We start from the raw sequence: 11,928 nt of genomic DNA, 5'->3' as shown, positions 1-11,928 counted from the left end.
GCTTCTCTTGGATCCTTGGTATTAAGTTGAGATAAAACCTCATTAAAGGAAGGGAGCCGAAGCTCCTGCGAGAGCTCCTGCGATCTGTCCCCATATTATGAGACGGATTCATTGATGTGTTCTTTATTTTAACGTGCCGGTGATCTCACGCTTCGTACGCCTAATTTCTTATTTATCTTGGTCTTTCTCAGAAAGAGGGTATACCCTCCGAAAGTATTACGTCACGATAATCTCGAGATTAAGATGAAAATCAAGACGAAGTTTTTTTTAAGGATGCGCTAAGTGCGTTTCTTGATTGACGGTGGAAAGTCAAATGGAAAGACGGGGACAAGAAAAAGACAAAATTAAAAGGTATGAGAAAGGTGTTGGTCGTCACGTGCCAAGCAAAGGAAGCATGTGACATTGAGGGTGACAAACAAGAAAGTAATGCAAATCTTGCTCTTAGACACACGTACGCTGGAGGTAACGTCAGATGGTCTCCTCTTCGGTCTTTGGCACACTTTTCAGTGCTACTAAAGCACTATTATATATTAATCGATCCGAGCCAATCAACTGTACACTTTTTATTATTATTTTGATATGCGATTCTAAGTATATTAAAATCAACGAATGAAATCGATTTAAAAAGCGATAAGATTAGATTCGTAGTAGAAATGATTAAATATGATTTACTTATTTAAGCATTTAATTCTCGTTGTACGAACTGATTTCACATATAGTCTTATTGTATCCAATATTCCGAAACTATATTGAATGAGATATTCATACTTTTGATACACGACGACTGACTTGCTCGGACCACACACGGCAAAAAAAGCGCTCAGAAATTCATTTGCTCGGACCACACACGGCGAAGAAAGCGCTCAGAAATTCATTCGAAAGATCATGCCCACTGTGTGAGGAAATCCATTGCTTTCAATTTGCGACATTTGTCATCACCGTTTGGAATAACTTCAAAAGGGGTACCTAGGTTCTAGCGAATTCTTTGGGCGAGAACCCAATAGGAGTGGCAATTTCTGAGAAGGTGAGTTAGAAATTATTCAAGTGGAAGAATAAGACAAAATTACCCAAGAAATAATGTGGCCCCAAAAAGCGAAAGAACACATCAAAGATACCGAGGTGAGTCGGTGGACGAAGTCTAATTGAAAGAAGCAACAACGAACTTTCCCACGAACTTGTTTATGCAGGACTCTATATATGTAGCTGACAACACAACCACTCAAAAACCAAGCAGAACCAAGCAAATCCCTCAGTTCAACCCAAAGTCAATCAGTGTTTTAACTCCCCCAAGACTCATCTCCATCCTCTGAAACCGACTCGTTTTGCTATTCCAACCAGACCCTTTTGTCTTCTCTTCCTGCTGTTCATCCATGTCGCCTCTGAGGCTCCGTAAACCTAGCGAAGCGGCAACCGATGCCGCGCCTGACCGCTGCGATAGCCAGGCAAGGATCGCCCACCGCCGAAGGTGGCGCTTGGCCTTCACGGTCATTTACTTCACGAGGGCTCTCGAGTCCATGTTGAAACAAGTCCAAGGGAAGAAGACTGACCTGTTGCGCTCGCTCTCTTACGTTGCCATCGATGTCGACCTTGAACGCGATGGTAACCTGCGCATAGGAGGTCACCCTTCCCTTCGAGACGTCGACCCGACGATCCTGAGTAACATGGTAAGAGAGAAAAGGTTAGAATCTCTAGCTCAGCATGGTGGCGTAAAACGACTCGCTTCGATTCTCATGACAAATCCTGACAATGGCTTGAGCGGGGATGAAACTGACCTCATGCAGCGAACCGATGTTTTCGGTGCGAATAAGTACACTAAGCCTCCGGCAAAGAGCTTTCTCAGTTTTGTGCTTGATGCACTCAAAGACATGACCATAATCATTCTCATGGCATGCGCTGTTCTCTCATTAGTGTTCGGTATCAAACAACACGGCCTTAAAGAAGGTTGGTATAATGGTGGGAGTATAATCGTTGCCATCTTTCTAGTAGTTATCGTCTCTGCTCTTAGCAACTATAAGCAAGGAAGGCAGTTCCAGAAACTTTCAAAAGAGAGCAGCAACATAAGAGTGGAGGCTGTGAGAGATGGCAGGAGGCAACCGATTTCCATATTCGATGTTGTCGTAGGCGATGTCGTGTGTCTGAAGATTGGCGACCAGATTCCAGCTGACGGGTTGTTTGTGTATGGCCATTCCCTGAAGGTTGACGAGTCTAGCATGACTGGTGAAAGCGATCACATAGAAATCCACAGAGAGAATCCTTTCTTGCTCTCGGGCACCAAAGTGATAGACGGCTACGGGCGCATGATGGTTGCTTCTGTCGGCATGAACACTGCATGGGGCGAGATGATGAGTTCCGTGAGCCGCGACTTAGATGAAGAGACCCCACTACAAGCCCGTCTAAACAAGTTGACTTCGTTCATCGGGAAGGTCGGGCTGTTGGTGGCCGTACTGGTACTCCTCGTCTTGATGATCCGCTACTTCACCGGACACACCCAAGATGAGGCCGGACACAGAGAATATACCAGCGGGAAGACCAAGTCCGGGGACGTGATGGATGCGATGGTGTGCATAGTTGCTGCGGCGGTGACCATTGTGGTGGTGGCTATACCTGAGGGCTTGCCTTTGGCTGTCACTTTGACGCTGGCCTACTCCATGAAGCGCATGATGGGCGACAATGCCATGGTCCGGAAGCTCTCTGCCTGTGAAACCATGGGTTCTGCCACAACGATCTGCACAGATAAAACCGGGACTCTCACATTAAACGAGATGAGGGTCACGGAGTTCTGGATGGGTAAAGAACATGTGAGTGCAGATGCATCCAGAAAAATAGCAGCCAGCATCCTTGAAGTCCTACTACAAGCAATTGGTTTGAACACAACAGGTACTGTCCACAAGCGACCTTCTTTTTCTGTTCCTGAAATTTTAGGAAGTCCAACTGAGAAAGCAATACTTTCTTGGGGTGCGCTTGAATTGGGTATGACGATGGATGAACTGAAGCAAGACTGGGAGATAATCCAAGTCGAGGCATTCAATTCCGAGAAAAAGAGAAGTGGGGTTGCAGTGAGGAGGAGAGGAGAGCAGGTCGTTCACATACACTGGAAGGGAGCTGCTGAGATGATCTTGGCATCGTGTTCAGATTATCACAGCCAGAGTGGGACGGTGAATGTCATGAATGATGAAGCGAAGTCTGAGTTCGGGACAATCATAAAAAATATGGCGGACAAAAGCCTGCGCTGCATTGCATTTGCCTACAAAAAAATCAATGGTTCAATTGCTCAAGTTCATGGGAGACTTGAGGAAGATGGACTTACATTGTTAGGGATAGTGGGGATTAAGGATCCATGCAGACCGGGCGTGAGAAGGGCAGTGGTGTCTTGTAGAAGTGCCGGAGTGAACATCAAGATGATCACAGGAGACAATGTGCACACTGCAAGAGCTATAGCCTTGGAATGTGGGATACTCAATTCCGACGAAGATCTCGAACATGAAGCCATAGTAGAGGGAGCTCAGTTCCGTAACTACTCACCCGAACAGAGAATGGCAGCAATTGAGAAAATCCAGGTAATGGCTAGATCGTCCCCATTTGATAAGCTTTTGATGGTGCAGTGCTTGAAGCAGAAAGGGCATGTGGTGGCAGTCACTGGTGATGGCACGAATGACGCGCCAGCCCTAAAAGAAGCAGATATCGGCCTCTCCATGGGCATCCAAGGCACTGAGGTTGCAAAGGAGAGCTCAGATATCGTCATCCTAGATGACAATTTCGCCTCTGTGGTGACTGTGTTGAGGTGGGGGCGGTGCGTCTACAACAACATTCAAAAGTTCATCCAGTTTCAGCTCACGGTGAATGTGGCCGCCCTCGTCATCAACTTCGTTGCTGCGGTCTCTTCCGGCGATGTCCCCTTGACGGCGGTCCAGCTTCTTTGGGTGAACTTGATTATGGACACTCTGGGAGCTTTGGCGTTGGCCACGGAGCAACCCACAAATGATCTCATGCTAAAACCGCCAGTTGGACGAACCGAGCCTCTTATCAACGGAGTTATGTGGAGGAATCTCACAACTCAGGCCTTGTACCAAGTTATTGTCCTCCTGACCCTACAATTCAAGGGGAGTTCTATTTTTGGAGTGGACAAGAAAGTGAAGGACACAATTATTTTCAACTGCTTCGTCCTCTGCCAGGTCTTCAACGAATTTAACGCCAGGAAGCTGGAGGAAAAAAATGTATTCAAAGGGATACATAGGAACAAGTTGTTCTTGGGCATTGTAAGCATGACGATAATTCTTCAGGTGGTGATGGTGGAGCTTTTGAACAGGTTTGCCAACACTGAGAGGCTGGACTGGGGACAATGGGGTGCTTGCATGGGACTCGCAGCTTTGTCTTGGCCGATTAGTTGGCTTGTTAAGTGCATTCCCGTCTCCAGCAAGAAGTTCCACTTTTTCCGGCCCAAAAATCCATCCTGAATAGAACACAATGTTAAACTCCTAAAGAAAGTATCTTTCCTTCTTATATCTAAATTTCAGCTGCTAGGATGTTTAGAGCTTCGGAAACTGTTTTTCAATTCTACATTTTATGCATTGTAAATGATGTCTCAATTTACTATTTTGCTACAGAATCAAATCAACAGTTCATTGTCATCCATAATTTTAACCCGAACACTTTGGTCTTTCTTGCTGCACTACTGTTCAGTTCGAATAATCTTGCGGATGAAGTTATTAATCAAGTGATCATGCTAGATTTTGCTAGTTCACACATTCATCTCTGATTTAGCATTAAAAAAGTTATCCAACAGGAAGGCTAAAAGAAAGACTTTGCTAGTTCACACCAAAGCTTCGTAGAGGTCCAGTAAAAGCTAAAAAGTTCTTGCCTTAAGTTCGCGCAAGGGTTTCCTTTCGGTTTCGTTCTCTTATCATCTCTCTCCTTCCCTATATAAACAAAAAGGACATGGGCCCACGTGACGGAACAAATTTTATCCGAGATGCTTAAAGATTGCTTGGCTTCTGACTAAAGTAGAGATGCTATCCTCTTTATCTCAGAACTTCTTTTAGATATCTTCAACTAAATCTTCCATATCCTAAAAAGAGCATGACCACACATGCTAGCAAACAACTCTAAACAAAAGGTTTATATAAGCAGAAAAGTGCATCTTCACATGATGGAACTAGATTTGCATTAATTGGATTAAAGTTTCAATGAAAATGTCATATCCGTGGAGTCTAATATTCTAAGGATTTGTCTCCGCAAGTCATAAGATGGCCATAGCTGTCTAATAGTAGCAAAACAGCACTATCTTGAAAAAAGGAAAAGAAAATATATGACATGATTCTTTGGAAGGAAGGAAGAAAAGAAATTTTCATAGGAGGATCCCAAGTTGACAGCCAAATTCACCTATCAATGCTAACACCCTGTCTTTAACGAACATCACGACTCGTCTGCACGTATCTCAGAATCAATCCTTCTCCTCCGTTTGTGGGCAAAACACTCATAGATTATATTCCATTCATATTACCATGTTGACAACAGCAATAACAAGACTCACGAAAAGAAGCTTGCGCAAACTAATTGATTTCCAATACTTCATACCTAAGCATCACCAATGCTTAGGTGATTCTTTCCATGTCACAAGGGCAACAGCCAGAAAAGGGGAACAAACTATTGAAAACGGATAAAGTAAAAAAGAAACATAGTGTTTGGTCGAAGAGTCAAAAACAAACTTCGAACCCTGATCTCTCCTGACCAGCATGAGACATGATCAAGGGCAGGGCAAGGCATTGCCAATTTCAAACACAATAATCAAATCCTGATAAGTTTGACTTATTAGACTACCCTAGAAATCTGACCAAAAAAATAAAAAAGACTACCCTAGAAATGTTTTCTTAGCTTCTCACTTTCCCAGAAAAGGGTTTTCAGATTGCCGGGGTACTTCAAGCTCATTCATTCCCACAATTTATGAGCAACATAGTACATGCATCAGTAATCAAACACTTGTACTTCCATGAATAAACAAATGGGGCAAAAAAGAAAAACCAAAAAAACAGGAATTCTGTTTATAAAAGAACAGACCCAAGACAACACACGGAATACAGACCAAAAAAACAACAAAGCAAAAACAACTCGTCTTCTAGAAGAATAAACATCGGAAGACGGAAAGGAAAGCCAAAATTTGTCCGAATCCGCGGACAACAAGCAATCCGCAAGTACCATCAGAGAGAAAGAGAGAGAGAGAGAGAGAGAGATGCTGACCTTTCTCCCTCGTTTCACTGCTATCAAAGGTGAAAGATTCTGGCTTTGGGGTCGGCGAGAGGGACCCAATTGCCCCTTTCCGCCTTTTACTAGTTCTGCTCGGTGGAGCTGAAGCGCTGGCGAAAATGGTGGACCTCTGTGTCCGTCCGTCTGCGCTTTCAAAGCACAGTACCTACTTTTGCTCTCCATGAAAATTTTGCTTCTTCGAACAGAAAATTGGGTTTCCGGAAGAAAATGGGCTTTGGGCCTTTGGCCCATTAACTGATATGGGCTTCTTAGGATTTGGGCTTTGGGGCTTGGGCCTTGCACGCGTGGTGCTGTTGATCGACAAATAATTTGGCCAGTTTGGGCCGGCGGGCACGCTCACGCACCCTATCCCTAAGGGCACGTTTTGCCAAACAGAAACATGTGTAGCGAATGGAAATGGAAGGAATGTTCGACCAAAAAAAAAAAATTGGAAGGAATGGAAACAGAATAAGATAGATTAGATTCCTAGATTGGATTGCGTCGGAAAAACAACGTGCATCCACTTAAAACGATCGCTTGTATCGATTGTGCTGACTGGGTCTATTTTATGTGGAGTCCAGCCGGCATAAAACAAAACAAAACAAAAGAAACAGAAAGTCAAAAAAAAGAAAAGAAGAAAAAGAAAGCGGTTGGTGCGTGCAAGTGTGCCAAAATAGGAGAGAGAAAAAGAAAAAGGTGAGCTTCACCGAGAGTGCAGGGAAGAAGAAAAGATATTTTCTTTAGGAGTTTAACATTGTGTTCTATTCAGGATGGATTTTTGGGCCGGAAAAAGTTGAACTTCTTGCCGGAGACGGGAATGCACTTAACAAGCCAACCAATCGGCCAAGACAAAGCTGCGAGTCCCATGCAAGCACCCCCATTGTCCCCAGTCCAGCCTCTCAGTGTTGGCAAACCTGTTCAAAAGCTCCACCATCACCACCTGAAGAATTATCGTCATGCTTACGATGCCCAAGAACAACTTGTTCCTATGTATCCCTTTGAATACATTTTTTTCCTCCAGCTTCCTGGTGTTAAATTCGTTGAAGACCTGGCAGAGGACGAAGCAGTTGAAAATAATTGTGTCCTTCACTTTCTTGTCCACTCCAAAAATAGAACTCCCCTTGAATTGTAGGGTCAGGAGGACAATAACTTGGTACAAGGCCTGAGTTGTGAGATTCCTCCACATAACTCCGTTGATAAGAGGCTCCGTTCGTCCAACTGGCGGTTTTAGCATGAGATCATTTGTGGGTTGCTCCGTGGCCAACGCCAAAGCTCCCAGAGTGTCCATAATCAAGTTCACCCAAAGAAGCTGGACCGCCGTCAAAGGGACATCGCCGGAAGAGACTGCAGCAACGAAGTTGATGACGAGGGCGGCCACATTCACCGTGAGCTGAAACTGGATGAACTTTTGAATGTTGTTGTAGACGCACCGCCCCCACCTCAGCACAGTCACCACAGAGGCGAAATTGTCATCTAGGATGACAATATCTGAGCTCTCCTTTGCAACCTCTGTGCCTTGGATGCCCATGGAGAGGCCGATATCCGCTTCTTTTAGGGCTGGCGCGTCATTCGTGCCATCACCAGTGAGTGCCAGCACATGCCCTTTCTGCTTCAAGCACTGCACCATCAAAAGCTTATCAAATGGGGACGATCTAGCCATTACCTGGATTTTCTCAATTGCTGCCATTCTCTGTTCGGGTGAGTAGTTACGGAACTGAGCTCCCTCTACTATGGCTTCATGTTCGAGATCTTCGTCGGAATTGAGTATCCCACATTCCAAGGCTATAGCTCTTGCGGTGTGCACATTGTCTCCTGTGATCATCTTGATGTTCACTCCGGCACTTCTACAAGACACCACTGCCCTTCTCACGCCCGGTCTGCATGGATCCTTAATCCCCACTATCCCTAACAATGTAAGTCCATCTTCCTCAAGTCTCCCATGAACTTGAGCAATTGAACCATTGATTTTTTTGTAGGCAAATGCAATGCAGCGCAGGCTTTTCTCCGCCATATTTTTTATGATTGTCCCAAACTCAGACCTTGCTTCATCATTCATGACATTCACCGTCCCACTCTGGCTGTGATAATCTGAACACAATGCCAAGATCATCTCAGCAGCTCCCTTCCAGTGTATGTGAACGACCTGCTCTCCACTCCTCCTCACAGCGTCCCCGCTTCTCTTTTTCTCGGAATTGAATGCCCGACTTGGATCATCTCCCATTCTTGCTTCAGTTCATCCATCTTCATACCCAATTTGGACACACCCCAGGAAAGTATCGCCTTCTCAGTCGGGCTGCCAAAAATTTCAGGAACTGATGCAGAAGGTCGCAAGTGGACGGTACCTGTTGTGTTCATTCCGATTCCTTGTAGTAAGACTTCAAGGATGCTGGGAGCTATTTCTCTGGATGTATCTACACTCACATGTTCTTTCCCCATCCATAGCTCCGTCATCCTCGTCTCGTTTAACGTGAAGTCCCGGTTTTATCCGTGCAGATCGTTGTGGCAGAACCCATGGTTTCACAGGCAGAGAGCTTCCGTACCATGGCGTTGTCGCGCATCATGCGCCTCGTGGAGTAGGCCAGCGTCAAAGTAACGGCCAAAGGCAAGCCCTCAGGTATAAACCCCACCACAATGGTCACTGCCGCAGCAACTATGCGCACGGCCGCGTCCATCACGTCCCCCGAGTTGGTCTTCCCGCTGGTATATTCTGTGTGTCCGGCCTCGTCTTGGGTGTGTCCGGTGAAGTAGCGGATCATCAAGACGAGGAGTACCAGTACGGCCACCAACAGCCCGACCTTCCCAATAAAGGAAGTCAACTTGTTTAGACGGGCTTGGAGCGGGGTCTCTTCATCTAAGTCACGGCTCACGGAGCTCATCATCTCGCCCCATGCAGTGTTCATGCCGACAGAAGCGACCATCATTCGACCGTGGCCGTCTTATCACTTTGGTGCCCGAGAGTAAGAAAGGGTTCTCGCTGTAGACTTCGATGTGATCGCTTTCACAAGTCATGCCAGACTCGTCAACCTTCAGGGAATGGCCATCCACAAACAACCCATCAGCCGGAACCTGGTCCCCAATCTTCAGACACACGACATCGCCTACAACGATATTGAATATGGAGATCGGTTGCCTCCTGCCATCTCTAACAACCTCCACTCTTATGTTGCTGCTCTCTTTTGAAAGTGTCTGGAACTGCCTTCCTTGCTTATAGTTGCTGAGAGCAGAGACGACAACGACCAGAAAGATGTCGATGATTATACTCCCACCATCATGCCAACCTTCTGTAAGGCCGTGTTGTTTTGTACCAAATACCAAATATTAATGATTATGGTCATCTCTTTGAATGGAGCAAGCACAAAACTGAGAAAGTTCTTCACCAGAGGCTTATTGTACTTATTCGCACCGAAAACATCGGTTCGCTGCATGAGGTCAGTTTCATCCCCGCTCAAGCCATTGTCGGGATTTGTCATGAGAATCAAAGCGAGTCGTTTTACGCCACCAAGCTGAGCTACAGATTCTAACGTTTTCTCTCTTACCATGTTACTCAGCATCTTTGGGTCAACGTCTCGAAGCGAAGGGTGACCTCCTATGCGTAGATTACCATCGCGTGCAAGGTCGACATCAATGGCAACGTAAGAAAGCGAGCGCAACAGGTCAGTCTTCTTCCCTAGGACTTGTTTCGACATGGACTCGAGAGCCCTCGTGAAGTAAATGACCGTGAAGGGCAAGCGCCACCTTCGACGGTGGCCGATCCTCACTGGGCTATCGCAGCGGTCGAGCACAGCATCGGTCGCCGCTTCACTAGGTTTACGGAGCCTCAAAGGCTACATGGATGAACAGCAGGAAGAGAAGACAAAAGGGTCTGTTGGAATAGCAAAACGAGTCCGGTTCAGAGGATGGAGATGAGTCTTGGGGGAGTTAAAACACTGATTGACTTTGGGTTGAATTGCTTGGTTTTGCTTGGTTTTTGAGAGGTTGTGTTGTCAGCTACATATATAGAGTCCTGCACGATCAAGTTCATGGGAAAGTTCGTTGTTGCTTCTTTTAATTAGACTTCGTCCACCAACTCAAATCGGTATCTTTGATGTGTTCTTTCGCTTTTTGGGGCCACATTATTTATTGGGTAATTTTGTCTTATTCTTCCACTTGAATAAATTCTAACTCACCTTCTCAGAAATCGCCGCTCCAATTGGGTTCTCGCCCAAAGGATTCGTTAGAACCGAGGTGCCCCTTTTGAAGTTATTCCAAACGGTGATGACAAATGTCACAAATTGAAAGTAATGGGTTCCCTCACACAGTGAAGATGATCTTTCGAATGAATTTATGAGCGCTTTTTTCGCAGTGTGCGGTCCGCTCAAGTCAGTCATCGCGTATCAAAAGTATAAATATCTCATTCGATATCATTTCGGAATATTGGGTACAATAAGACTATATGTGAAATCGATTCGTACAACAAGAATTAGATGCTTAAATAAGTAAATCATATTTAACTATTTCTACTACGAATCTAAACTGATGGCTTTTTAAATCGATTTCATTCGTTGGTTTTGATGTACTTAGAGTTGCATATCAAAATAATTTTGATAAAAAGTCGCATTCGTGTGTTTAAGAGCAAGATTTGCATTACTTTAGTCTCTTGTTTGTCACCCTCAATGTCACATGCTTCCTCTGCTTGGCATATGACGATTGATACCTTTCTCGTACCTTCTAATTTTATCTTTTTCTTGTCCCCGTCTCTCCATCCAACTTTCCACCGTCAATCCAGAAACAGACTTAGCGCATCCTTAAAAAACGCTTCGTCTCGATTTTCATCTGGATCTCGAGATTATTGAGATGTAATATTTTCAGAGGATATGCCCTCTTTCTGAAAAGATCAAAATACAAAAAAATTGAGAATGCGAAACGTGTAAGTACCGACACGTTAAAATAATGAACGCATCCGTGGACCTGCCCCATAGGATGGGGAAAGATCGCAGAAGCCCTCGAAGGAGCTTCGGCTCTCTTCCTTTGATGAGGTTTTTATCTTAATTGAATTCCAAGGATTTAAGGGAAGCTATTGATTAAGAGGCCCAAATCATGGCCAATCCAACCCTCGGCAATCACAACCAGTTTATGACCTGAAGGAGAATATCTTCACCCATAACTCATGAAATCAAATCTAATTGCTCTTTTTTCTCTTTAGCCGCGGCAGGAAATGCTATTCGGACATGACAATAAGAGACCAAGATATGCAACCAGCAAAAGCCGTGAGTAAAGGGTCCCGGTCCTTTAGTGTCTTTCCACTTCCGTTGTTCGGAGACAAACGCTTCGCTGATTGATCACCGATCACCTATTTATTTCTAAGGCAGGATGCTCTCCTACCGATGTATTTTTACATCCCACGTGGATGTAATTGACTCGGTCCATGTAATTCTGAATATGGACTAAGACTCCGTTTGTTTCGCGAAAAATATTTTCCAGAAAAATATTTTTCGGGTTTTTCGATGTTTGGGGGCGGAAATCAACTAACCCTGGAAAATATTTTCCCTCAATGAGTGAAAACATGAAGAAAAGTAAGGAAAATATTTTCCTCTTTTGAAAAACGGAAAACATTTTCCGCCGGCCTCCTTCTTTCCCCGCCGACCGTCGGGGCCACTGTCGCCGCCGTCTGCCGGTCGCCGAACACCAGAAAATATTTTCCGAAATTTT

At 45.0% G+C, this 11,928-nt stretch overlaps 1 protein-coding gene and 1 pseudogene across 1 annotated transcript; one reads left to right on the top strand and one right to left on the bottom strand.

The window, feature by feature from the left end:
* The first annotated feature begins 1,239 nt into the window (after positions 1-1,239).
* LOC115669261 (calcium-transporting ATPase 12, plasma membrane-type-like) lies at positions 1,240-4,628 on the top strand. Its single transcript, XM_030590516.2, has one exon. It carries the CDS (start codon positions 1,371-1,373, stop codon positions 4,452-4,454), a length of 3,084 nt encoding a protein of 1,027 aa, XP_030446376.2. The 5' UTR covers positions 1,240-1,370; the 3' UTR covers positions 4,455-4,628.
* Positions 4,629-6,960: 2,332 nt separating this feature from the next.
* LOC115666606 (calcium-transporting ATPase 12, plasma membrane-type-like) lies at positions 6,961-10,361 on the bottom strand (annotated as a pseudogene).
* Positions 10,362-11,928: the final 1,567 nt, after the last annotated feature.

This window comes from Syzygium oleosum, unplaced genomic scaffold, assembly GCF_021117445.2.
Source record: "Syzygium oleosum isolate NSW1041296 unplaced genomic scaffold, Sole_v2.1 Sole_v2.06, whole genome shotgun sequence".
NCBI lineage: Eukaryota > Viridiplantae > Streptophyta > Magnoliopsida > Myrtales > Myrtaceae > Syzygium > Syzygium oleosum.
This window is presented reverse-complemented; position numbering and strand designations above follow the sequence as displayed.